The sequence below is a fragment of the Mirounga angustirostris genome, unplaced genomic scaffold (genome assembly GCF_029215605.1).
Source record: "Mirounga angustirostris isolate CCGP_5_RB_7025 unplaced genomic scaffold, mMirAng1.0.hap1 SCAF_15, whole genome shotgun sequence".
In the NCBI taxonomy this organism is placed as follows: Eukaryota; Metazoa; Chordata; class Mammalia; order Carnivora; family Phocidae; genus Mirounga; species Mirounga angustirostris.
Window position 1 is genome coordinate 56,816,490 of NW_026991723.1, and position 26,119 is coordinate 56,842,608.

At 49.1% G+C, this 26,119-nt stretch overlaps 1 protein-coding gene and 1 non-coding gene across 20 annotated transcripts in view; both read right to left on the reverse strand.

The window, feature by feature from the left end:
• Positions 1-3,801: 3,801 nt before the first annotated feature.
• The window catches only part of UBAP2 (ubiquitin associated protein 2), a 134,146-nt gene continuing 111,828 nt past the window's right edge, over positions 3,802-26,119 (reverse strand). For 16 of the 19 annotated variants that reach the window (XM_064578987.1, XM_064578986.1, XM_064578981.1 and 13 more), the window contains 15 exons: positions 24,553-24,827; positions 23,774-23,943; positions 22,297-22,510; positions 18,645-18,684; positions 15,630-15,813; positions 14,631-14,700; positions 9,985-10,180; positions 9,074-9,165; positions 8,765-8,812; positions 6,362-6,440; positions 5,924-6,129; positions 5,573-5,672; positions 5,382-5,489; positions 5,162-5,229; positions 3,802-5,077 (listed from right to left, as the gene is read on the reverse strand). In XM_064578987.1, the coding sequence (XP_064435057.1) occupies positions 4,685-5,077; positions 5,162-5,229; positions 5,382-5,489; positions 5,573-5,672; positions 5,924-6,129; positions 6,362-6,440; positions 8,765-8,812; positions 9,074-9,165; positions 9,985-10,180; positions 14,631-14,700; positions 15,630-15,813; positions 18,645-18,684; positions 22,297-22,510; positions 23,774-23,943; positions 24,553-24,827 (2,243 nt within the window). In that variant the 3' untranslated portion in view covers positions 3,802-4,684. The remainder of the gene's footprint in view (positions 5,078-5,161; positions 5,230-5,381; positions 5,490-5,572; positions 5,673-5,923; positions 6,130-6,361; positions 6,441-8,764; positions 8,813-9,073; positions 9,166-9,984; positions 10,181-14,630; positions 14,701-15,629; positions 15,814-18,644; positions 18,685-22,296; positions 22,511-23,773; positions 23,944-24,552; positions 24,828-26,119) is intronic. The other 3 variants (XM_064578988.1, XM_064578996.1, XM_064578989.1) reach the window with 2 other exon arrangements.
• On the reverse strand, positions 16,462-16,543 carry LOC123850352 (small nucleolar RNA SNORD121A). Its single transcript, XR_006792315.1, has one exon. It is a non-coding gene; the product is annotated as a small nucleolar RNA SNORD121A (small nucleolar RNA).

Genomic DNA, 26,119 nt, shown 5'->3' on the forward strand with positions numbered 1-26,119 from the left:
ATTTTGGTTGATGCTGCTGGGGGAAAAAAGTCAAAACTACTGGTGACCACTGTTGGGTGCGAAAACATCTGTTTTATGTGAACTTGGCCTTTCCCGCAAAGATTTTTTAAAAATACTCATGGTGAGAGTATAAGTAGCCAGTTTTAATTACTCAGTATTACTCCTAGGTGCATGTGTTAAGATTTTGGTTTTCATTGAGCTGCTTATGCCGATAGTGATAGCTGTGGATAGGAGACATGAGTGACCAGTTCCCGCTTTCCTCGTTGGATGTGACCTGGACTTTTCTCTCCTTTCATTCCATGTACTCTGGCTGTGGAGGGCAAGCAGAAGTTGTGCATGGAGCTTGCCCTGGGCTGCTTTGACTTTTTTGGCAGGGCCGAGGGAATTGGCTGCAGGCCATGTACGGGCAACGGCTAGATCTTCCAAATGTGCAGTGGCTGCAGCTTTGACTGCCCTGGTCTCAGTCACGTGTCACTTCAATCTTGAGATCCATCGGCCTTCAACCAGGGACTTCAGAACTTGGCGGTGATTTTTCTTTCTTTTGGGAGTGGGCCAGTTCATAGGAGGGCAGTATTCTTTCAGTGGGGAAAATGATAATGTAAAATTACAGACTTCGGAAGGAAAATAGGAAGAGACTGGTTATAATCCTCCTCCAGATCCCTGTGTACTGGTGTCAACTTCTTTTCTTCAGATCAAAGCTCGAAAGAACCAAAGGGTTGAGGGACGGGGGTAGGATGGATCCTAGAACAGAGTAGGTGATGCTTACTTCCTTAGCTCCTCCTTCCTTTCTGATCTCAGGGTTTTCATTCGCTCTTCAACCTCCGAACATTTGCTGACTGATGCCCAGCAGACCTCTCTGGCCTCTAAAGTTTGATTTGGTATTAAGTGGGAACATTAACATGCAGAGGTTCATATGGGACAGTATTGGGCCTGGTCGCAGAATCTCTGTCCAATCCCCATGGGGCCAGGACTACTTGCACCCCTGAATCTAGTGAATCCAGTCAGATTCCGAGAACAGAGCAGCTCTTTGTGAGAAAACACTGGCCGCAAATTCTCATAGAAGGATGTTGGAACTAGCTTTTTACACCTCACACTTCTTAAGTAATGCTTCCGGATAACCTGCATATCTTCTGGAGTCCAAAGTCTCTCCTAATGCTCTGATTACCCCCTATCACCCCCACACACGTTTACAGCCAGTAGCTTGGTCTTCTCTCTTGGAGCCCTAAGATTAAGGCTTTTCTTTCTTCCTTTACCACGAAAGCATCTCTCTGCCAGGGCAGGCCGGGCACCTTGGCGTTGCGGAAGGTGCTGTGCTGCTTAGCCCTGTCCCATTAGGTCCTGTTGGCCTCTGTTGCACATTGACTCAGGGAGCCAGAGAGCCAGGTGGAGGTCAGACCTCTCAGCCCTTTGGGGTGTTACTATTGAGGGCTGGCTTTGCCTCTGATAAGAGTACAATCAGTTCCAGAAAAGACTGGCATGTGTTTATTGGCTAGCAGGTAGACATTCTGATAACTCAGAATTAAATAACCTGTAAAACCCAGATGCTGGTTCCAGAGCTCTGTCCTGAGAACACATCCTGTGGCAAAAGAAAACTTGAGCATGTAATTTTTTTTTCTTTTGGGGAGTAGAGGTCTCAGGCTCAGGCCAGAACTTTGTAAGTACAGTTGTGCTGATTATCTGGTGTTAACATGAATTCAGAATCCCGCATTTTAATATTCCTTTTGATTCTAGTGCAGGCCTCTCTGGATGCTCTTCAGGTCTGTGTGTTTTGAGGCTGGGTGGAGAAAGTAGTATCACGATTCCGTTGTTGCTTCTCAAGAGTCTTCCCACTCTATTTCGTATCATTCCAGAGTTCTTTTCTATTAGCCAGACTTTTTTGTAGTCCCCTCTTTTCTCTTCCCTGGAAATTGCTTCTTTATTTGCTGGTTTCCTTATGTTTGCGACATACACAGTAAGAGACTGCAGGGGAAAATGTGTAGTTCTCCACTGAAAGTTAACTCCCCACCCCTCCCATTCTGATAAAAATGGTTTACATTTACAAAAAGATTCAGATGCAATTTTCAACTATTCTGAAACCAGCAGGACACACCTGACTTTAATAGTTTTCTTAGCTGAAATTGTAGATGTTTTTCTTCAGTTTAACTTATAAGAAAAGATTATCTGATGCATTTTTGTGTTGAACTTCCCCTTTAGTGGTTTATTTTGTCTTTTTCTGCCCATCTGTCTACTAATAAAATGTGAAATAAAATATACCTGTATTGCTACTTCCCCATGGGATGACCCTCTTTCTTTGTGTTAAAGAAAACTAAAAGGTGGTCTCAGTACTTCCACTGTTCCCTCACAGGTATTACGCCCATGACTCAGCTGAAAAAGTAAAAACCAAAACTGAATCTCACTGACCTGCCTTTTAGGATATTCTGCTCAACTCACCTCCTCACGGAATACACATTCCCAGTCCTTACTAGCTTTGAGGAAAGGTTGTTAAAGACACAGCCATTTGTTAACCTTAATTCCTAAGGGGCACAGTCTGCCAGTACAGTGGGTGAAGCTCTGAGGGTGCTCCACTGCCCTCCTCAGGTGAGCCTTTTGTTTTCATCGTCCGTTGTCTTTTTGAACTTCCGGCCGCTCGTTAATAAGCAGGGATCAGGCAAGAGATCGAATAAAGTCCCTGTTTAGTTTCACTTGTGAACACTTTTTTTCTGGCGGGGATCTCAAGCTGTGGGTCACCAGCAGCACGTGGCCCATCTGCTGAAAGGACCACTGATTCTAGAGGCCAAAAACAGAAAAGGTGAAGCCTGACCCCAGGTTGGTTGTGGCACACCGACGTGACCAGTATTTGACGCCCCACTCCGGGTGCTCAGTTAGCCTAGTCTGCGGGGTTATTGAGGAGCGAGAGGCTGTAATGCCTTGGGCAAAACCTGGAGCCTGGAGCGCAGTTGTGCTGCCGGCTAGTGGGGCCATCTGCCTCCGGCCACACACACGGCTAGCGGATGGCCCTGATGGCTCCCGGACTGGTGGCCTGGGAGCAGGAGGAAGCAGCTGCACTGGAATCCCGGCCCAGGCGAACGGCTGCCAGGGACTTTCTGGAGCAAGTACTTCACCCCGGATCCACTTACCTCCCTCACACCACCGTGACTCGCTAGTCTTCTCTTCCACCCCATCCCTTGACTAACCACCAAGATTCTGTTTGGTTGCTGAAGAACAAAGGACAGAGAGGGTGAGCTGTTCAAACTTCCTCTCAGGCCATGAGAAACACATCTCCGCTCTTAGACCTTTCAGATTTTAATGTCCGCTGACATTCAGAAATGAAAGGACCCTGCCCTGGTACTCCTGTTGACCGGGGCCTGTAAGAGATTGCCTTATCAAAGTGAACTTTGGGGCGCCTGGGTGGCTCAGTTGGTTGGGCGACTGCCTTCGGCTCAGGTCATGATCCTGGAGTCCCGGGATCGAGTCCCGCATCGGGCTCCCTGCTCCGCGGGGAGTCTGCTTCTCCCTCTGACCCTCCTCCCTCTCATGCTCTATCTCATTCTCTCTCTCAAATTAAAAAAAAAAAAAAAAAAAAGTGAACTTTGATAACCACTGCCCATGCCCTGTCAGCCGCCTCATTTACCTTTCCACTCCCTGGATGCTGACCGGGGCAAAGAAGGGATGCCAATTTAAGCCCTCACAACCCGTTGTCAGAAGACTGACCATGTGAGCTCTACTTGTACAGCTCTCCTGTGAAGTCCACGGGGCCTGGAACAATCACGAAGACAGCCTGTGCCCTGAGCTACCCTTCAGTCACACCACACAGACACCGTGCATGCTCTCAGAACTTTATTAGGTGGAGATTGGGCAAAAGAGAAAACCCCTGAAACAGTCGCCCACCTGGTTCAGGACAACTGGAATAGAGGAGCCTTTGCTTGGAGACGTGCTCTCACTGAGGTGAAGGCGTTATCTTTGATTTTTTTTTTTTTTTTAAAAGGGAGCACACTGACTGAACATCTCTGAGCACAACTTCAGACGGTTTTAAAAAACGGTCAGCCAGAGGAAGGCAAGTCTCTTGGGGACAAGACCAGCAGCAGAAGCCTCTGGTTTGTATGAAGACAAACAGGTGCCACTTTCATGTTGGGCAGGAAGGATAGCTCTGCTGTTCCCAGATGAAGATTTGGTAGGAGAGGGACATGACAAATGACAAAAGGACCGGTTTCTCAAAACGAGAGAGGGCTAAAGTAATTACACAGGGAAGGAAACTCAAATAATGGCTTACAAGGGAGCGAGAGAAGTCGTGATTCTTCATTGGTACCTGGCCCCAGTCCCCAAACTGCCTTAAAAGCAGCCCTTCCACACACTGCTCCCAGCTGCCCATGGGCTGGGAGGCTACAGAGAAGGCCTGAAGGCAGGAGTGGGAAAAGGGCTTATTTGCTACAGCGAGAAGGGGCCCGAGTCGGGATTGCAGACCTGGCTAAGAGTAGCAGCTGTACCCCCCATGCCCCCAAGACTTCTATCACATTTACAAATACATACATAAATACATTACATACAATAGCGAGTCTGGGAGGCAGGCTCCCCACAGAGGCTCGGCTGACACAGTTACACGTCTCAGGAATTCTAGGAAAGGGCACTGGGCTCCCAGAAATGGGCTCCGTGTGTTCTCTCCTGCCCAGGGTAAGCCCCGCCCGAGCCCACCCCTCTCTTCAAAGGTTCAGTTTGTCCAGTAGGGAGAGTTGCCGTAGGCGGGCTTGGAGGCTTGCGACTTGGGCTGCAGGGAGCTGGGCTGGCTGCGCTGACCCGAGCCACTCTGAGGAGGAGGAGGAGGAGGAGGAGGAGGAGGAGAGAAGGCTGTAAGGGCTGGAGCAGGACCCCGAGGCCAGGGCAGGGTGGCTGCCTCCATCACTGGGCTCACCTGGGCATCCTGTGGCAGGTGGTGGTGTAGCAGCTGTGAGTGAGGCTGCTGGTGGGCGGGGAGGATGTGCAAGAACGGTGGGGGCGCATAACCGGGGGCCGCTCCGGCGGCCAGGGGCCCGGTGGAACCCAAGGCCGAGGGCAGGCTGAACGGTGGAGGAGTCCCTGCGTGAAATCCCTGCTTGTCAAAAGTCTGCAAGGTAAAGAGACCGTGGTAAGGGGCCAGCTTGGGCGGCATCTCCCGCCGGCAGACCCATCCAACCGAATCCCCCCTCACCTGAGTCTTGTTGTAGACTGAGCCGCTCATGTCAGGTAAGCCGGTGGTGCTTGAAGACACGGACACGCCTAGGAGGGAAAGCAGTTGTTCCCAGGGCCGTTGGGCCCAGTTCCAGCCTCCCCCACCTCCAGGGGCGCTCTGGGGTAGCCTTGCCTGAGAAAGAGTCAGTAGAAGACAACTACTCTGGGCCTCAATCCTGGAAAGGAGGGGCAGACGCTACCTTTGCCAGGCCCAGAACCTGCAGACTTGTTTTGTGCCTGTGATGATCCACCATAGCCACCCTTGCTGTAGTCTCCCGCTGCTGTCCCCTGGGTCAGGTCATCATAACCTAGCGCGGCAGGGTACAAGAGGCACGTGTGAGCCGGGCAAGCCTTCCCGCCCGCGCCTCTCCGTGCTGGGCGCGCCCCTCACCTGCGCTGTAGCTATGCTGGCCGTAACCGCCGGCCTGCTGGAAGGGGGTGCTGGGGGTGCTGAGGTTCACACCATGCTGCTTGGCGGAGGCCGGAGGGACCTGGCGGCGCAAGCGGGAGAGGCGTCAGTGGAGGCACAGGGCGGAGGGGAGCAGGTCGGGTATCCCCCGGCTTCGCCCCCAGGCAGCACAACCACAAAGCACCTGCGTTCAGCAGTACGGCCCGCGCTGGCCGTGAAAACCCACGGGAAAGGAGCTCTGGCCCCAGCCTAACACACTGCTCACGGCCAGCTCCCTCCCTCCCTGCTTCTGGTCCCCAACTGGAGTGACACCCCCGCCCCCCCGACACTCACAAACATCGTGGGCCCATACTGGAAGGCACTAGGCACGCCTGTGTAGTAGGGGAGGCCAGTGTAGCTGTAGCCAGGGGGCAGCGCAGGATTCAGAAAGGGCTGCTGGGCTGTGTGGTGGGCCTGGGACTGGCTCTGCTGTGGCTGAGCCAGTGTGGTGGGGGGTGCAGGGGATGCAGAGTCACCTCGGCCAAACTTTGTGACATCACCTAGGAGAAGAGGAACACTTGACTCGAATCACTGCCCCCACCCCCTCCTTATCCAACAAGGAAAAAAGCCAGACGGGCTCCTGCCCACAGGGACAGGTCTGGCTGCCGGCTCAACAGGAAGCGAGCAGGCCTCGCTCAGCCCTTCGGCTTCTGTTTCCAGATGCCTGGGATGAGCTGCAGACCAGTCCCAGGCCCCCCCGCCCCCCACTCCTCTCCCCTGGAACAGACTCACCTGAATACGGGTTATTAGCTAGGCTCCCATCTCGGCCGGCCAGGGCTGTGGGCGTGGCGAAGGGAATCCCATAGTAATCCTAGGAGAGACCACGGAGGCTCCATCAGCAGAAAGGCCTCGGCCCAGCCGCAGGAGGGCAGGCCCCGCAGGCAGCCCAGGCACTCCAGGTGATGCCCCGCTCCGCGGACAGGCCGGACCGCAGGGACACAGGCACACCTCCAGAGGGCGGCCCCCGAACTCCAAGTGGTGCGCATCGCGGCTGTGCAGGGCGGCAGCCGCAGTGTGCAGACGCGCCGACAGGCCCGTCAGCCTTGGCCAGGCAGAGCCCCGGACGGCCCAAGCGCACGGTAATTTACGGCGCCGACGGGCGCTGGTAACGCCACAGGCCGCACCGACTCTATGGCTTGTCCTAGGTGACAGAGTCTAAAGGGTGGCTAGGAGAGCTGACTGGATTACAGCACCCTGAAAAGGAACCAGCAGGAGAGGGGGTGCGTGAGGGTTTAACAGACGTCAGCGCAGCAATGCCAGGCGGGCACAGGTCCAAGAGGACCCCAGGTAGGGTCCCCAACTGGCCCCTCACCACCCACGCTGTCGTGGCAGCACTGACCACGGAGGAGCCAGGGCGAGTGTGGACACCGAGAGCGCCAAACAGCGGAGCTCTGTGGGGCAGGGGAGGCCCGACCCGGCCCTCACTCACCACCCAGGGCTTTGCCAGCACTCGACCTATGGCCCCCTGGCCTCTGGGCCCCACAGGGAGCCTTCCTGCTTTCTTTGTGGGCCACAGTGCCTGGTCACAACCGGACAGGAGCCATCTGGGCTAGGGATGGCACCTCCACCCTCCTTCAGCCTTATCGCCAACTTAACCTCCAGGAAACCCATTAGCTTCCTCAGCCCCGAACCCCAGGAGGAGGCAGGACTAGGAAGTCGCAGCGGTAGCAAGAATACAACCGGGGACAGACCAAGAGCAAGCCCAGGAGGGGGAGCTCTTTCACAGAAAAAAGGAAAAAGCGGAGGCGGGGACTAGGCACAAAAGTACCAGACTCTAGTAAGTGAATAAAGGGTTGAAAATCGAACACAATGTATCTCAAAAGGTGGGCTCAGAGGTGATTTCTTCTAAGGCACAAAAGGATACAAAGACTACAAGGCAGGGTGACTCCCAGGGCTGGGATCCCACCGAGTCCCTGTTGGGGGCCCCCACCAGGAACCCCCTCTGACACTCCCATCTGATGCCTGGGGCTCTCAGGTCAGGTGGGTACAAGGTTTCCTCCTGAGAGTCAGGGGGCCAGGGCCACTTCCAGTTCCTCTTCTGCAAAGTCCTAAGGCTCAGGCATTCCCCAGAGACCCTAAGTTCTGTTGACCACCCCAGCAATCTGCCATCATGTCTTCAACATCCACTCTGGGTCCTTCGGGGACACGGGCGCAGCTGTGTGAGGGGCGGCCGGTGTGCACCCAGGGGGAAGAGCCGCCTAGCCACCCACCTCTGCCTCTGGAAATACTTCAGCAGCTGGAGAAGCATTCTCCTGAGAGACAAGAGCTTCAGCCAGCAGGCCCGGGAGGAGGAGGGGATACCTGCAGCCCCCTGAGCTCTCTGTGCGCAAGCACAGCAGGGGGCAGCCGATGGGAAAGAGTTAAGGAAGGACGCCACACTGGGGGAACACCTCACATGGAGCAGGGGCGTTCCGACAGCTCTCTACTTTCCAGCACCGCGACAGATGCCCCCGGAGTCTGCGAAAGGCCAGAGCAAGGAGGGCGGGGCAGCAGGCCTGTCAGGCAGGGGGCACACCTCCTTCAGCAGCCCCCCGCCCCCCTGCCCCCCCGTGCACCGAGGTGCCCCAGCCTGCGAGCCAGGGTCGGATGAAAGCTGCAGCAGCCCCGGCCTCAGGGTGAGGCCGCACAACGAGGGACTCCCTGGGGCCGGCGCGCTTGCAAGCCGTGATGGCAGGTGGGCTCCACAAGGATCCTTCAAGAGTGCCAGCTCCAGCGGGTCACCCAGCTGGGGACAGACGAGCCACGCTGCCATCACAAGCATCACTGATGGCCACTTCAGAGACCAAAGACACCAAACGGCACTTCACAGAAGACGACATGAAAAAAACTCTAGAGGTAGTCAGGCAACCCCACGTCTAGGTCATACGGTTTTCCTTTTTCAAAATGGGGAGGGGGGGCCTGAAGGAAGAAAAGGACCCACAGGTAGTAGGGGGCACTGTCTCCTGGGACCCCAGGTCCCAATGGTCTCCAAGTTCCCAAGCTGTAAGCACAGGACACTCCTGCCCAGCTACAGTGACATGAGGCACATCCCCCGAACGCCAGAAGCTTTCTCAGTAGGGTGGCAATGAGGGCCTAGAGAGGAAGAACCTGTGAGAGAGCCGGACTCCCCTCCGTCCCCCAGCACATCCCACTCACCATTGGCAGCCGTGACTGCAGCATCTGGAGCTCGTCATAGCCGTAGATCTGCGTGAGGACCAAAAAGGGTGTTAGGGACCATGTACCATCCCCTGGGAAGCCCAGGCCCACGTAGGGGCCTAAACAGGGTTGGGGAGATGGCACATGGGGACTCAGACCATCTGCTGTGGGAAGACACCTTGATGAAGTTCAGATGAGGGACAAGTACTAGGGAAGGAGCCGCCCGAGGCCCGCCTCACCAGGTCCTGCCAGGTGCCAGCCTCTAAGGCCGCAGGGGCCGGGCCGCCTGGAGCCACACCATGCCCTCACCGGATAGGCAGGAAGCAGTCCTCCAGGGCCCACGAGGTACTGATTGTGCAGCAGGGGCGGTACTCCCTGGGGCAGGTTAGGGGGTGCTTTGCCTGTAAGAGCAAAAATCAAATGAGTGAAGATGCCACCACAAAGAGTGAGATGCCTCAGTGGCTGTGGGGAAGGGGGAGCTGCGCTCCCGGTCACAGTGCTGCCCCATATGGGGCCACCACCAAGAGGGGAGGGCAGCAGCTGAGAGACACAGAAGGCTGTTCCAGGAAGTAGGGGAGACAAAGCACGTGACACCACATTCAGGCTCTTTCCACATCAGAGGGTTCCATGCACAGACAGAAACACCACCCCTCACCCACTCCTGTCACGCAGCACTGAGCAAACCTGAACATAAGGAACAATCTGCCTCCTCAGAACAGAACGAAGGCTGGGTGGTGCCAGCAGAGGGGGACAGGCCGTGTCAAAGGTAGCTTTCAGGAGTTTCTACCAAACCACAGTTTGCTTGGTCCACACAGACTGCCCAAGTCTGCCTGATGGACAATCAGTGACACTAAGTGGCCAGAAGAGGCCCAAGAGAGCTGTTCCCTGGTCCATCCACATCACCAGGCCATCTCAGCTCCAGGGAGGAGTGAGGACAGAAAAGACAGGGGACCTACAAGCACAAAGGCTACCAGGAATCCTGCCCAGGGGAAGCCCACCCAGAAGACTGGTTTCACCCATCCCCACATCATCGCTGGAAGGACTGGGACTCTCTAAGAAGTCAGTGGAACAAAATGGACCAGGGAGCAATGGCAGGGCTAGAGGGAGACCAACATGCTACCCAGCATGCCCTGCAGCCGCCTGTAGGCATCCTCCCTGGGAAGCCAAGCATCACCTTCTAGGGGCAGGGGACAGGTAGGAAATGTCTGGGGAGCACACACCTGAGGTCACCAAGGGCGTGGCCCTGGTACTGCTGCTGGGGGCACTCACAGTGGTCCCCCCCAGGCAGAGGCTGTTCACTGTGTTCATGCTGCTCGGCAGGCTGAGCCCTGAGGACGTGGCACCCGAGGCAGAGGTTGCTGCCGTTGAAAAGGTGGCTGAGGACTGGAGGGAAGGGGTGCTCTCCACACTGGCGTGCTGGCAAAACAAAAAAGCGAGGACACATGGATGTGGTGGCAAAACATAAGAGTGCAAAAGAACCTGGTCTGGCATCTGGGTCTGCACTCTGAAGACCAGTCTGAGGGGCTCTGTGCTCAGTGCTCACTGTGGGCCCCCACACGGCAGCTAGATGAGGCCGTTAGGACACAGCTCCTAAGCTGAGTATCACACAGTTAAAGCTGAGCTTTATTGACCAACACCCTCTTAAAAATCGTTGCTCAAGCTCTGCTATCTTATATAAGATACAGACACCCAGGTAAACCTTAGGTCAGATATGAACCCAGACCATCGGCATGTGAGGTGAGAACCCACCTCACAGAAAAGCAAGCAGGCTCAGGAGCAGTCGATCACGGCACCACAGGCAGCCCAGCCCAAGTCAGAGCCTTCTGGGGACAGCTGCCTTCTACTAGGCTTCCCAACTAGTCTGATATGGAAGTCACAGGGGGCCAAGAGAGGCCCTTCCTCCAGATCCTGGGGCCACTGTGCAGGCCACCAGGACCTATCTAGAAGGGCATGGCCTGCATCTCTGCCTATTCAACAGGATCCACCTAGGATGGGAGGGTGAAACCCAACAAAAGCTCTAAAGAGTTCCAGGAACCCTGGCCAGCCGCTCAACTCCCGGTAGGAACAAGGTACCAGAAAGGGCTTCGAGGGCTGAGGGGTGGGTAGAAGAGATGCACCTGGTTGCGAAAAACAAGGCCCAACAAAGGAAGAAAGGCTCGGTAAGACTGAGACCAGCCTTCAAAGCAGAGCATGTACAGAACAAAGTACTCTGGAAACTCCTGGAGGAGAAGCCTCAGGAATAGGAAGCTCCAGGAGAAGGGGGACAACCCTGCAACGGGTCTTCCACTACACAGACAGCTCTGTGTTAGGTCCCAGCCTCACAGGCTGCCCTACCCTGCTGAGCACTGACCTTAAGGTCCTGACATCCAGAATCAGTTCAACAAGGTGATGACAGCCAAGCTCGTGGTCTCCTGGGGCACCCCAGGACTTCCTGATGGAAGCTGGGTGAGGAGAGCCCCAGGGGTGGGGGAGGCGAGGCCAGCCTGTCCCAGCACCAGCTCCACGTTCCTCTGCACACAGCCAGGCTGACCACCCGCTACAGAAACAGGAACAGCTCTGACCGCTGTGCCTACGTGTCACAAGTCAGAGAACTTCTCAACTCTTTTAACCACAGGACAAAAAATTACTATTCCCTAGTCTGGGGAGAGGGGGAAGCCACAGAAGAGCAGCTTACTAGAAAATCAGTGCCTGGGCGGCTCAGTCGTTAAGCGTCTGCCTTCGGCTCAGGTCATGGTCCCAGGGTCCTGGGATCGAGTCCCACATCGGGCTCCCTGCTCAGCCAGGAGCCTGCTTCTCCCTCTCCCACTCCCCCTGCTTGTGTTACTGCTCTCGCTCGCTCTCTCTCTGTCAAATAAATAAATAAAATCTTTAAAAAAAAAAAAAGAAAATCAGTGCCTGATTTGCTCAAAGGAACTCAAAGTCATCCAGCAAGCCTTTCCTACCACCAGATGAACCTGACCACGCTCCTGTCCCTATCCCTCGCCTGTCCAATCTGTGAACGCCACGGGGGGCTGGCCTAACTGCCCTCCACTCCATGTAAACAGCTCACACAGGGGCTCCAACAGGGCGCTGGAGCCGGCTCCTCAGAAAGGGCCCGGAAAGCACAGCTGCACCAACCCTTCCACGACACAAAAGGCAGGAGAAAGCGCGGAGATTTCCTCCATAAACTTCAAGGGGGAAAGACCTAATTACAACAGAGTATGAAAAGACTGTTGTATCTGACTATACAAAAGTCAAAAATAAAGTGACAAACCGGAGGAAAGTCTCTGCACCTCCCATCACAGAGGGCTTTCTATCCTCCTGAATATGGACTGCCTAGAAGGAGACACCAAGGGCCTGACAGAAAAATGAACAATATGAAGAACTTGCTGAAAAGGAAATTTAATGGCATTCTTTTTTTTTTTTTTTAGATTTTATTTATTTATTTGACAGAGAAAGACACAGCGAGAGAGGGAACCCAAGCAGGGGGAGTGGGAGAGGGAGAAGCAGGGGGAGTGGGAGAGGGAGAAGCAGGGGGAGTGGGAGAGGGAGAAGCAGGCCTCCCGCGGAGCAGGGAGCCCAATGCGGACCCTGGGATCATGACCTGAGCCGAAGGCAGACGCTTAATGACGGAGCCACCCAGGCGCCCCTAATGGCATTCTAATATATTAAAAAAGATGTTCAATCTCATTCAATTAAACACTGTACTGACAGGTCATTTTTCAATTAACACATGGGAAACATACAAATATTTGATGATACGATTTGAGGATTTGAGGAGGCAGCGGGGAAACAGTACATCTCCTTCACTGCCACTGGGAGGTAAACAGGTTAGAATCACTGTGCAGTGACTGCAATTCGGCAATTTGTATAAAACATCAAATGCCTGGGGATTCAAACTCCAGGACTGCCTCTGCAGCCACAGCAAGGTACAAAGTTCTCGAATGTAACACTGTTTATAGTATTCAGACAGAAAATGGCCCTGCAGCTCCAGCAGTGAGTGATTTAATAATGTGATGTAGTAGAGCTATGGGAAAAGAAGACAGAATCTATGTTTCAACACAGAAATATCTCAGAGAAACACTGTTACATTGGGGGGGGGGGGGCGGATGCTGAAGGACACTATCTAGGGAACACTCCCATACATGTTACAGGGGGGAAAAAAATCAAAGAAAAGGGGCAAGAAGCAGAGGGAAAGTGACAGTGTATGCATTTCCTACTTTATGGGTTCAAAAAAACTCCAGCAGATCAAGAAAATAGTAGGAAGAGGGGTAGTGCCAAGCGACATGATACAGAAAAACACTTCAGTATGTATCTCCTCATACTTTTCATTACTTAACCTTTTAACTATACCAGCAATGCAGCAATTCCGGCACACGACGAAGTCCGGGACTCCCTGGATGAGGCCACTCTAGCTGTGGTGGTTTGGATGCAGAACGGCAAACCCACACGAGCAAGAACACCAGCTCCAATGGACCAGGGCCTGGGGACCAGGAGGCCACCAGCTGTCCAGGGCTCGGGATGGCGACCACCCACAGCTCCCACCGGCCAAACAGTGGGCACAGGCAGGGGGCCAGGCGCTCACTCCGAGGACAGAGGTATCCACACTGTGCTCTGCTCTAAAGATGGTGATCTATGTATTTTATGACAAAGAATTTTGTGCAAGATTTCACTAGGCTAGCTCAAGTTAGCCCCATCTTGATGGAAGGAGAGAGCTGACCCTTCGCCATCACTCCATTCTGTAGCAAACAACCTCTTCTTCAGAGGACACTAATTTCCCAAATTTCTAATTTCTCCTATTGATCTGTACCCCAAACTTCCTTCCCTGCTTGGGGATCCATCTCCTGTTATCTGTTCTCAGTACCTGTCTGCCTACCCTTATGATCAGGGTCCCCCAGCCTGAGTAAAGCACCCCACTACTACCCCACTGAGGATCAATCTTCTGTTCTCTATTTTCATTACCTGCCCGCCCACCCTTATGCTCAGGGTCCCCCAGCCTGAGTGAAGAACCCCACTACCACCCTGCCTCTTCGCCATCTCACCACCTTTCATTCCTCCACCCACAAGCTATACAGACCCACCACTGAAACTGTGCCCCCAGCTCCGCACCCTGAGAAGCCACACTTTGATAACCATCACCCAGGGTTACTCTTTAGCACACCAGGATGCTTGCCAACTGGCAACCCACTTGTACTTCCATGCTTGACTCTCCACACTCCAGGCTTCCCTCTTCATTATCAACCTTCGCAAAGTCTGCCTCTGAGCTGGGGAGGATGGCCTGAGATGGCACGAAGAAGGAGTGGACAGAAAACCTGATGCCACAATGAGGAACGTCCCCATGACCACCAACAAACTGGAATGCAGTTACACTGACAGGGCTAAGAGCCAGGGCTGGGAGTCTCAGAGAGAGAGACATGTGCATGTGGCAAAAGACAGCTAGTCCTCACACAAGCTCTCACTTTTCCCTCCCAACATTCTCTCTACAATGGCCTTCCCAAAATAACAGAAGGTAATCTAGAACAATGCTCTTGATTCAACTTGACTTTCGGTGGAGCACAAGCTGAAATTAGCAATGAGCCTACTTCAAACACCTCAACATGACCAACCCCAGAGTGGGTTCAAAAGGCTCCTCTAATAAACAAGGAGCTCAGTGAGTGCTTAGGAACAAATCCAGCCCCTAACCAGTTTAGGAAGCAAGATGTCCTCCATGGTGCCTAGGAAAATCAACAGATCAAACCACATGCCTAGACTGAGGTAATACACCTAAGCAATTTGAGATTATCTTAGACATTCAAAACCCACAAACCAAAGCTCCACCTGCACAGGACTAAGCTCCGCCGAGCTCGCTGAGCAGGGTGGGGGATGATGGGACCGAGAAGACACTTACTGTGTGTGATGTGCTGGAGGAGAGCGCTGCGTGTGCAGAGGAGAGGCTGCTCTGATGGCTGGAGAGTGAACTAGAAGACAAAACAGAGCATCACATGTCCGCCCCACCGACTCACCCCACAGGAGAGGCCCACGTGTCCAGGTTTGCCCCATCCCTCCAAGATGAGCCCTGGCTTCACACCCATCATTCATCATCACATGGGGGCCCAGACCAGGTGCTGGGATGGTTAGAAATGATCTAAAGGGTCATTCACCATGAGGATCTGGGATATCATGGCCTGGGAAACCTCCAGAGCCAGCTTCAGCCAACTAAAATCATTTGCTCTTTAGACTGTAAAAAGTAAGAACAGGATTGCACTAAGAACACTGTCAGCCACAGAGACCCCATTCGATCTGTGTGCGAGGGGAGAAAGTTCCTACGTTCAAACCCCCACCGCCCCCATGCCAGAGCCAGAGCCAGGGCCTGACTTCCCATCAAATCAAGAATTCAAACCAAAGGCTTTTATTCCTAGCTAAGGGGGGAAGAGGTACTCCAAAGACACAGGATGAGGACCAAACAAAATCCATTATCCTACACCCTGTTCTAATAATTCAACCTCTGAAGCCAGAACAAGAGGAAGTGAAAGACCTGCTCAAAAACCAAACATCATTCTCACTTCACATCGCAGGGACCCAAGCCCAGAGCTGAGAGGAGAGACCAGGCTCAGGGCACACTCCTCAGGGGTCCAAGAAGAGGGGCAGCAGCGACTCCCCAGCCGCCCACTCCCAGGGGCCCCAGTGCTCTGGGACAGCAGGGGCATTACAAGTAGGTAAGGTTTACACATCTGGTGCTTCTGAGACCACGCCCAGCCAAACCCTACACACTGACACATTACTGCTGAAGACCAGGCCATCGTGCTGCGGGCAGCAAGAGGGTTTTGTTCATTGCCACTGCTTTCTGTAACGGTTTGGGACTTCACCCCAGTGTGCCTCTCATTTTGGCTCCTTATTTTCTCCATACCTGCTAAGCTGAGAGAGGGGGCTGCTGGACAGGTCACCAGGCTGGGACATGGAGGGCAAAGTGGCAGTGTGCTGAGATGCAGAGGGCAGAAGCGTAGTGCAGGAAGTGGTGCTGGGCAGGGAGCCCACAGATGGGAGGGCAGAGGGAGGATCTGTTGTCTTTGGAGCTGGAACGGATGAAGTAGCTGTAAGAAACAGATAGGTTTAGCTCCAGAACCAATCATAAGTATCTAAAATATGTTCAATGTCTTGTAACACATCAGGATCAGTTTGAGAAACATATAAAGTTACATTCCCCGGGGAAAATGCACGAGCATTTTCTGTCCAATACGACTAATAAAACTGACATGTGAAGGTAAGACAAATAGGACTTGGCCAAGAATAGGAAATGATAGCTTTTTAACCAACCCTAAACTGTCCTAAAACGTGGACATACTTCCCCTAATTAAAGGAACCCAACCCTGAGCTGCACTAGAAAGGGCAAGAGGCTCTGAGACTGATACACAGGATTACAATGTGAGGCAAATTTGTCTCAAAAGGCACAAGGGATAGTACAAATCTGGTAGGCAAGACTGTCAAAGAGTTAGGTATTTGCTTCTATCAAGTCAGTATTAAATCAGGCTGACCTGGGAAAGCTCACAGCCAATTCAGGGCAAACAGGGTTTGAGAGCCCAGGGTACACAGAGTGTGGGGTGTTACAGATATCTAAAAGCCACTGTCCACACCCACTTTCACAGGCAGAGTGAGCATTTCCTTAAACAAACAAAACCCTCAGAGCACATGAAGGAGTTTATTAGGCTTCCAGAAGAACATAAATATGATCAATCCTAGCTGCAGAAAAGACTCAGTTTTAGTTCTATCCACACATGTAACTCGGATATGTGCTTGGATATAAAGCATCATTGTCTTTTCCAGTTAGGAAGGACGAGTAACGTTTACCCACCCACAGGACTCCCTGGGAACCGAATGGAAAACATACTAGTCTCTAAAAAGAAGGATGATTTGAAAACAAACACAGATAGCAAGAGGGTCAACACACAACTTGGCCCATTCTTATAGGAGTCCTTATAGTCTAGAGGCTTGTTTTTTACTGACAATCTACTCCAAACATGATACCTGTTGTTACAGACACCAGATGAAAACACCACAGATGCCCCTGACCCAAAACTCAGACCCATAACTTACCTCCCTAGGTCTTGGGTCACACTGATAACAAGTTCACAAGAGGCCTCTCAAAGAACGGGGGAGAGAGGGAGAAGCGTGGGAAGTAAGATACAGATGGAGGATAAACCTATCTAAAATGCACACTATGTTTTCCAGACATTTCACTTCTCACTATCTCATTTTAAATCTCCAAATACGGGTGGTGCCTGGGTGGCTCAGTTGGTTTAGCACCTAACTCGTAATTTCAGCTCAGGTCATAATGTCAGGGTTGTGAGATCAAGCCCTGCACTGGGCTCCAAGCTGGGTGTGGAGCCTGCTTTAGATTCTCTCTCCCTCCGCCCCCTACCTCTGCCCCTCTTCGACCTCTAAAAAAATTAATTACAATCTCCAAATAATCGGGGCGCCTGGCTGGCCCAGTTGGTAGAGCGTGTGACTCCTGATCTCGGGTTTGTGGGTTCAAGCTTCAGGTTGGGTGTAGAGATAATTAAAAACAACAACAAAAAATCTCCAAATAATCGAGGACACCTCTATGTGTTCTCAATCTCATGCCTGTACTAAAGAAACTTGCCACCAAGGCTTATGGAATGAGAATGGCCTCTGACATCAGAAGTTCTCATAGCTACCAAAGTTATCTCCAAACAGCTCCGGCAGCCCAGCAATACCAAAACCAATTCTGAGTAAATCACAAATGTCACTTTAATTCCAACTGAGGCCCCCTCTTGGACTGATGAAATTCCATGTCCACACTACCAAAAATCCTAAATAAAAGGAAGTCCGAGGCGCCTGGGTGGCTTAGTCGGTTAAGCGTCTGCCTTTGGCTAAGGTCATGATCCCAGGGTCCCAGGATCGAGCCCCACATCAGGCTCCCTGCTTAAGCTCTCTCTATCAAATAAATAAATAAATAAATAAATCTTAAAAAAAAAAAAAAAAAGTCCTTCTGGCTTCTCTACCCAATAGTGATACCCATTTGCCTTACTGAATAAAGAATGAAAATCATCATTAACAATCACAGATAACCAAGCCAAGAACAAAGGAAAGAAACAACTAACAGAGATTCACCTGCACCAACTCTAGAGATCACTGAGCTTACTAGAATCGGGGGCAGGGAGAACCTCATTTTTTTCCCCCACATGTTTATAAGTGAAGAGCATTTGACCTCTCTTCTTTGCAACAGTCCACTAGATCCTGAAGGCAATGAGCATGTCCTTCCTGAACTAGCACACCAAATTTTTGCTTTAAAAGTCCTTCCCAGGGGATGCCTGGGTGGCTCATTCGGTTAAGCAGCTGCCTTCAGCTCAGGTCATGATCCCAGGGTCCTGGAATCGAGTTCCACATCAGGCTCCCTGCTTAGCGGGGAGCCTGCTTCTCCCTCTCCCTCTGCGTGCTGCTCCCTCTGCTCTCTCTCTCTCTCTCTCTCTGGCAAATAAATAAATAAAATCTTAAGGAAAAAAAAAGTCCTTCCCAGTATTGAAGAGCTCTATGACAATACTGGAACCTCTACCTCAAAGCAAAGCATCTTTTAAATCCATACCACAATCTACACCTGGGGTGCAGTCGACTAGAACAGAGTGATATGAGGCGTATATTACCTCCTTCTTACTGTAGTTATGGTATTTCTCATAATACCAACAGCTACAACCTACTCATACGGGAATCTGTAGCTGAACTTGTAAACCCTGCCAAAGAAAGGATGCCAATGTGATGGATCACAAGTAACTACCAGAAAAAATGCAAAAGGACTATTTTCGCATAATTAGTCACTGGCCCGTTTTTTTCCCTATCATATTAGCTATACTCTTTTTCTGTTTGATTTCCACCAGCCAAAACAAGAATGGTTAGTTTAAGTACTTACTGTCTATTGTCTGCTGACTTCGACCACCACTATGTCCATTCTATGAGGAAAGGAAAAGAAAGTAAGTAAACCCACAAAATCAAATGACAACTTAGCTGAATTTCTGTTGGAATTTAGCCAGAAACATATGCAGTATAGATCAGTCAAGAAACGATGGCCTGTTTTATTCTGTTTGGTTTTTGGTTGTTTTATTTTTTTAAGATTTTGACAGACACAGCAATAGAGGGAACACAAGCAGGGGGAGTGGGAGAGGGAGAAGCAGGCTTCCCGCACGGAGCAGGGAGCCCAATGCAGGGCTCGATCCCAGGACCCAATGTCAAAACTACTGAAGAATGGGTCGCCTGGGTGGCAGTTAAGCATCTGCCTTTGGCTCAGGTCATGACCCCAGGGTCCTGGGATCAAGCCCTGCATCAGGCTCCCTGCTCAGCGAGGAGCCTGCTTCTCCCTCTCCTCCCCACTCATGCTCTCTCTTGCTATCTCTGTGTCTCTCTCTCTCAAATAATAAAAAATCTTAAAAAAACCCAAAAAAAACTACTAAGGAAAAAGACAAACCTTAGAGATGTTGCCTCTGTATTAACCCAAATCCAGTACAATTATTTTTTTAAGATTTTTTTTATTAATTTGAGAAAGAGAGCACAAGAGAGGGAACACAAGCAGGGGGAGTGAGAGAGGTTGAAGCAGGCTTCCCGCTGAGCCGGGAGCCCGATGCGGGGCTCGATCCCAGGACCCTTGGATCATGATCTGAGCCAAAGGCAGATGCTTAATGACTGAGCCACCCAGGCGCCCCTCCAGTACAATTTCTGTTCAAGAAATGTTATTTACAACATATTTTTTTCTTTAAAACAATATAAAGTTATATACAAGAAATGTAGACTATAAAAGATTAGAACTTTGAGAGGGAGAAAACCAAAAATGAGTTAAAATAAAAGACTGGGGACACCTGGGTGGCTCAGTCGTTAAGCGTCTGCCTTTGGCTCAGGTCATGATCCCAGGGTCCTGGGATCGAGGGCTCCCTGCTCCGTGGGAAGCCTGCTTCTCTCTCTCCCACTCCCCCTGCTTGTGTTCCCTCTCTCGCTGTGTCTCTGTCAAATAAATAAATAAATCTTAAAAAAAAAACTATTATGCTCACAGTTAAAAAAAAAAAAAAAAAAAAGACTGAGGTCAGGTAAAAGGAAACACAATATACCTTACCAATATATACAGACAGGTAGAGAACAATCAAAACTCTACTCTCTGCCTCCCTCCAAACTAGGGTTCACTACGCACTAAATACATAGACATAACACTGAGCATGTACATCCAAAACAGCACAAATGGCAACATCCAAAGAAGTGTTTTCAAAACCACACCAAACAGAAAGAATAAAAAGGGGTAACAGAAAAAGAGCAGGCATCAGACCTTAGGTATATTTTATCCCACCTTGAAAATCCCTTTATTTAAAAAAATTTTTTTTAAGATTTTATTTATTTGAGAGAGACAGAGATAGTGAGGGACAGCACAAGTGGGAAGGAGAGGGAGAAGCAGGCTCCCTGCAGAGCAAGGAGCCCGATGCGGGACTCGATCCCAGGACCTCGGGATCATGACCTGAGCCGAAGGCTTAACCGACTGAGCCACCCAGGCGCCCTTGAAAAACACAATGGACAAACTGATACAACATGGGAACTACATTATTCGGGGTGGGGATAATTCCAGGCAGAAGAATGGTGGGAGCAAAAGTAAAGAAATACCAAATGGTCAGGAGAGATCAGAAATTTCAGGGTCTCAGTTCAACTAGCCAAGCAAGGAATGAGGTGAGTAATGACATGAGCAAGCAGCATACCAGGTGAAATTAGGGCTGGAGTTGAGAAGCTGAGCAGATGACATACACTTAAGCTCGGACAGCACACTGTGTGATTTATGTTTTAGAAACTATAGCCCAGTACTATACAAGGAAACATTCTGCAATAAAGGGAATAATCTATATGGACATGTGTGTGTCCCTATACTGTAGCCACTATAGATATTGAGCATTTATTTCCTTTTTAAGATTTTATTTATTTGACAGAGAGAGAGAGAGCACAAGCAAGGGGAGCGGCAGGCAGAGGGAGAAGCAGGCTCCCCGCAGAGCAGGGAGCCCAATGCAGGGCTCAATCCCAGGACCCTGACTGAGCCACCCAGATGCCCCGATACTGAGTATTTAAAATGTGGTTAGTACGTCTGAGGAACTAAAACTGTAATTGTTTATTTAATTTAAATGAACTACTACAGAATTTTACCATATACGGTGACAAGAATTTTAAATAAAAGATTGAAATAAATTTTTTTTAAAAGTAGCTCTCACTAGTAATGCTTGAACATCTCTGCCTTTCAGGGAACTAAAATATTACAAATAAGACTATAGGTCCGGGGCGCCTGGCTGGCTCAGTTGGTTAAGCGACTGCCTTCGGCTCAGGTCATGATCCCAGGGTCCTGGGATCGAGTCCCACATCGGGCTCCCGGCTCAGCAGGAAGCCTGCTTCTCCCTCTCCCACTCCCCCTGCTTGTGTTCCTGCTCTTGCGGTCTCTGTCAAATAAATAAATAAAATCTTAAAAAAAATAATAATAATAATAATTAAAAAAAAAAAAAGACTATAGGTCCATTGTGTCTCCCCCCCACGCCCACCCCACAACCCCATGCAAAGCACTATGGACAATTTGGGATGTATCCTTATGCTATCCTTATACTAAGCTTCTTGGTCCACTCATACACTCCTGTGTATGGGTGCTTAAAATGCAGATTTCACACCACAGCCCACTATTAGTAAACTCAACAAACTATAAGAAAGGTTAGCCAATTTCTTTTTTTTAAAAGATTTTATTGATTTGACAGAGAGAGACACAGTGAGAGAGGGAACACAAGCAGGGGGAGTGGGAGAGGAAGCAGGCTTCCCGCTGTGCAGGGAGCCTGATGTGGGGCTCGATCCCACGACCCTGGGATCATGACCTGAGCGGAAGGCAGATGCTTAATGACTGAGCCACCCAGGTGCCCCAAAAGGTTAGCCAATTTCTAGGGGCGTGCCTGGCTGGCTCAGTTGGTGGAGCATGTGACTCTCGATCTCAGGTTGGTAAATTCGATCTCCATGTTAAGTGGAGAGAGTACTTAAAAATAAAATCTTGGCGGACACTGGGGAGGTTATGTGCTTTGGTAAACACTGTGAATTGTGTAAGACTGATGAATCACAGACCTGTACCCCTGAAACAAATAATACATTATATGGTAACAATAAATAAATAAATAAATAAATAAATAAATAAATAAATAAATAAATAAATAAATAAATAAAAATAAAATAAAATCTTGGGGCACTTATGTGGCTCAGTTGTTTAAGTGCCCGCTCGGGTCATGATCCCAGCAACCTGGGATCAAGCCCCGCATCAGGCTCCCTGCTCAGCACGGGGGCCGCTTCTGCCTCTCCCTCTGTCTGCCGCTCTGCTTACTTGTGCTTTCTATCAAATATAAAAATAAAATCTTAAAGAAAAAAATAAACAAAATAAATAAAAGAAAATCTTTAAAAGGTTAGCCTTTTCTTTCTTTCTAAAAGAAAATCTCATCTAAAACCCTCAATTTCCCAAACTAAACACTGACCCTCCAAACAGGATTTCCTACAAGAAGAAACCTGAAAAGACCAATTACCGTGATGGTTCCTGGAGCTGACTCCGATGGACTCACAGAGCTTTGGTATGCAATTCTGTTATGCACAGAACTCTGGTCATAGGAGGAAGACGTTGTTACTGGACTAGTGGAGCTCAGTGATGAGCTGGTAAGACTGGAGGAGGTAATAACTGAAGTTGTATAGGTGGAGTTCTGTACTGCACTGGTCATTGGTAGAGAGGTATTCAAAGAATCACTAGAAAGAATAAAAAGATTTAGACATAACTTTGTGTCACTTAAATGGGTTCATCAAGAACTATTTCATCACTTTACTGCCATACTATAAATTAAATAAACATGTCTGTACCTACACATTTGTACTACTGCATGCTTTAACTGTATTAAAAGGATGCATATTCAAAACACCCCTCCACTCCCAATCAGACCCACCTAATTTAAATGACAGGCAGAGGGACATCTTTAAGAATCCTTAAGACTCTGTAAGGAACCCAGAAGTCTGAAACCACTTTTTTTCTTTTAAGATTTTATTTATTTATTTATTATTTTTATTTATTTATTTCTTACTTATTTATTTATCAATCAATCAGAGAGAGGGAGAAGCAGGCTCCCTGCTGGGCAGAGAGCCTGATGAGGCACTCAATCCCAGGACCCTGGGATCATGACCTGAGCTGAAGGCAGACACTTAACTGACTGAGTCACCCAGGTGCCACTGAAACCATTTTTAGAAAGAGCAAATACCAGCTTTTAGTTCTGGGGAGTAGAAAAATTAATAAAATCTAAAATCTGGGATTCTCTACCTATGAAACATTCCACTGAAGGAAAATACGTGTTGGCAAAGATGTACAAGAAGTGCATCCCTCAGAGATTACTGGGAGGAATGTAAAATGCTACAGCCACTATGAAAAAAGTTTCCTGGTTCCTCAAATGTTAATATAAGGGTTACCATAGGACCAGCAATTACTAGGTCTATATCCAGAAGAACTGAAAGGACAGAAAATTGGTAAATGAATGTTCACAGCACCATGATTCTTAATACCCAAAAAGTGGAAACAATCCGAATGTCCATCAACCAATGAACAGATAAAAAAAATGTGATGTATCTACACAATGAAATACTATTCGGAAATAAAATGCATACAAGCTACAAATGGATGAACTTTGAAAACACTATGCCACATAAAAGAAGTCAGACACAAAAGACCACATATTGCATGATTCTTGCTTTATGAAATATCGGAATAGGCAAATCCAGAGACAGAGGATTAGCTGCCAGAGGATGAGGGGAGGGGGAAATTGCGAGTGACTGCTAACAAGCACAGGGTTTCTTTTTAGTGTGATGGAAGAAAAGTTCTGGAATTAGATTCTAGTCATGGGTGCACAAACTTACCACCACAGGGTGTACTGTCTCCACCAGGTGATTTCTTAGGCTCTATTTTGTTTTACTTTGCCAACAAAGGGCTTAATTCAGTCAAAGCCAGAGAAATAAGAAGTCGTGTACCTTAAAGACTTCGAATACAAGCTGATGGGAATCTGGTTACTATTTTCACTGCTTGCCGCTGATCCAAATTCAGAGAGAGAAGGTTCTGATCCAAATTCCAAGGCGCCAAACTGAACATTTAATCCTGTGACATCTGCTGACCCAGGCATTTCCACTGCAGAAGCTGGGATCTGAAAAACAGAGCCATCACGTCAGGAACTGAGATCGGAGATCCCATGTCCCAGAGGCCTCGAGCAGAGCCAAATGAGCACCGGCTTCCCAAAGCATTACTGGCACCCCGGAGGAACAAGGTGCAAGACATCCACAAGAAGGAAAAAGGCACAGGACATTTCAAAAAAGAAGAGAAGAGAAAAATGAGCAGTTAACAGCAGAATGGTCAGTGCCACCAACTGCTTCTTAGAGCAGAGGCCGAAGAAATGGGGGCGGGCTGGGTGGTGGTGGGTGAGAGAAGGGAGGAGAGCGGGCCATCGCTGAAAGCATTATCTAGTCAAAGAACCACTTATTCTCTATCTCCGAGACGCAGGTAAATACACAAGACCAGCAGATTCTCTGACCCAGATCCTGTAATTTCAATGAACAGTCTCTGTCTCCAACACAAAACCATTCCCTCTCATATTAGCCCAGCCACTCAGAAATGGCCGATTCCTCATTAAGCAGTAAGCTATGTGCTTGGAAAAAAATACCATGTCACCGTTTCTGAGACTTACTAACCCAACCCTTGAGCTAAATGTTGAAATACATCCACCATTGGGCCTGTGACTTCTGGATGGAGAACAGACCTTAGAAGCTGGAGGTATCCGCCGCTTCGGTAGTTTGATGTGTTTAGACTGTGGTTGGTGGGTAGTCACAGCAATGTTTTCTACAGTCATGCTGGGAAGCTGCAAAAGTTTGTTCACAGTGGAGGTACTGTCTCTGGGTGTTGACTCTCGCAGTTTTACCTGGGAAGGAAAGGACTCCAACCCAGGAGGAGGAACAGCAACGGCCTGAGTGTGGTGCTGCTGTCGCTGGCTCAATTGACTAAGAACCGGGGATGGTTCAGGCTGAGATTTGAAGTCTATGAAATACGTAAAGGGGGAGGGAGGGAAAGTAAGCAACAATCAATTATTTAGGAACGTGGGCTTAGAGCTCCGTCTTCCAATATGACTGAGAGTGAAAGGTTGTAGTTACCACTTGTTTCTCCCAACAACCTTCTACCTGAGTCCCCTAAGTTGGGGGCGTGTGTGATCTATTATAACTGGTATATGATAAATGGAAAAGGATGCCTGAATGGGTTTACAGATCATTTCTTATGCAGAGAGGAGACATAGTTTACATTAAGACACACGGAGTGGGTAAAAGAGCACGGAGTTGCTACACATTTGGCCTTTAGCTAAGAGAGAATTATATTTTTGTTGCTTTATGGATTTCTTAACAAAACTGTTAAAAATTATTGTTTTTCAGTAACTAATGTGATATTACAAAATCCAAAAGGTAAAAAAAGTTTATGAGGACTATAAATCACCCTTTCAACCCTATCTCCAGATTCACTCCACAGAGGCAGACATTGTACCCAGTTTCTTGATTATCTTCAAAGATACTGTTTCAAAACACACATACACAGACACACACACATTATATATATAGCTTCCTCACAAACCATTTGGTTTTCAAAAATTGTTCCATATTAACATGTGAAGAGCTACTTCATTTTTATGGCCACATAGTAATCCAGTGTACAGAGGCATCGATTTTTAAAACCAGTACTGTATTAACAGGCTTTTAGGTTTTCCAATATCTTGCTAAGAAAAACAGTGCTGCAATGAATGTATCTTTATGTAAGACATTTTGCTCAAGTGCAAATATACCTGTGGGATCAATAACTAGAAGGTTCAAAGAACAACTCTATTTTAAATTTTGACAAACACTTCAAAATTCTTTCAAAAGATAGAACACACACTTTTTAATATGCTGTGATACCAACAACTTTTATCCTTCCTAATCTGAATGATGGAAAATGGCATAAAAGGTGCAATTTAAAATGATATAAATTCAATGAGGCATCATTTCATATACTCCAGTATTCTTTGCCTATGAACTCTGACAACACCTCTTTGACCTTTTTTTTTTTTTTTACTTTGTTTAGTCTCCTTTATTTTTAGTTACTCTTCTTTATAAAGGAAGCTAGCCCTTTGTCTACATGATTTTCAAATCATAATGAAGTGGGCAATTTTTTCCAGCCAGGTAGTATGTATTTTAGGCTTTGAAGGCCATCTGTTAGCAACTACTCAACTCTCCCTTTGTAGACTGAAACCAGTTATAAGACAATACACAATGAATGGCCATGGCTGTGTTCCAATAAAATGTTAT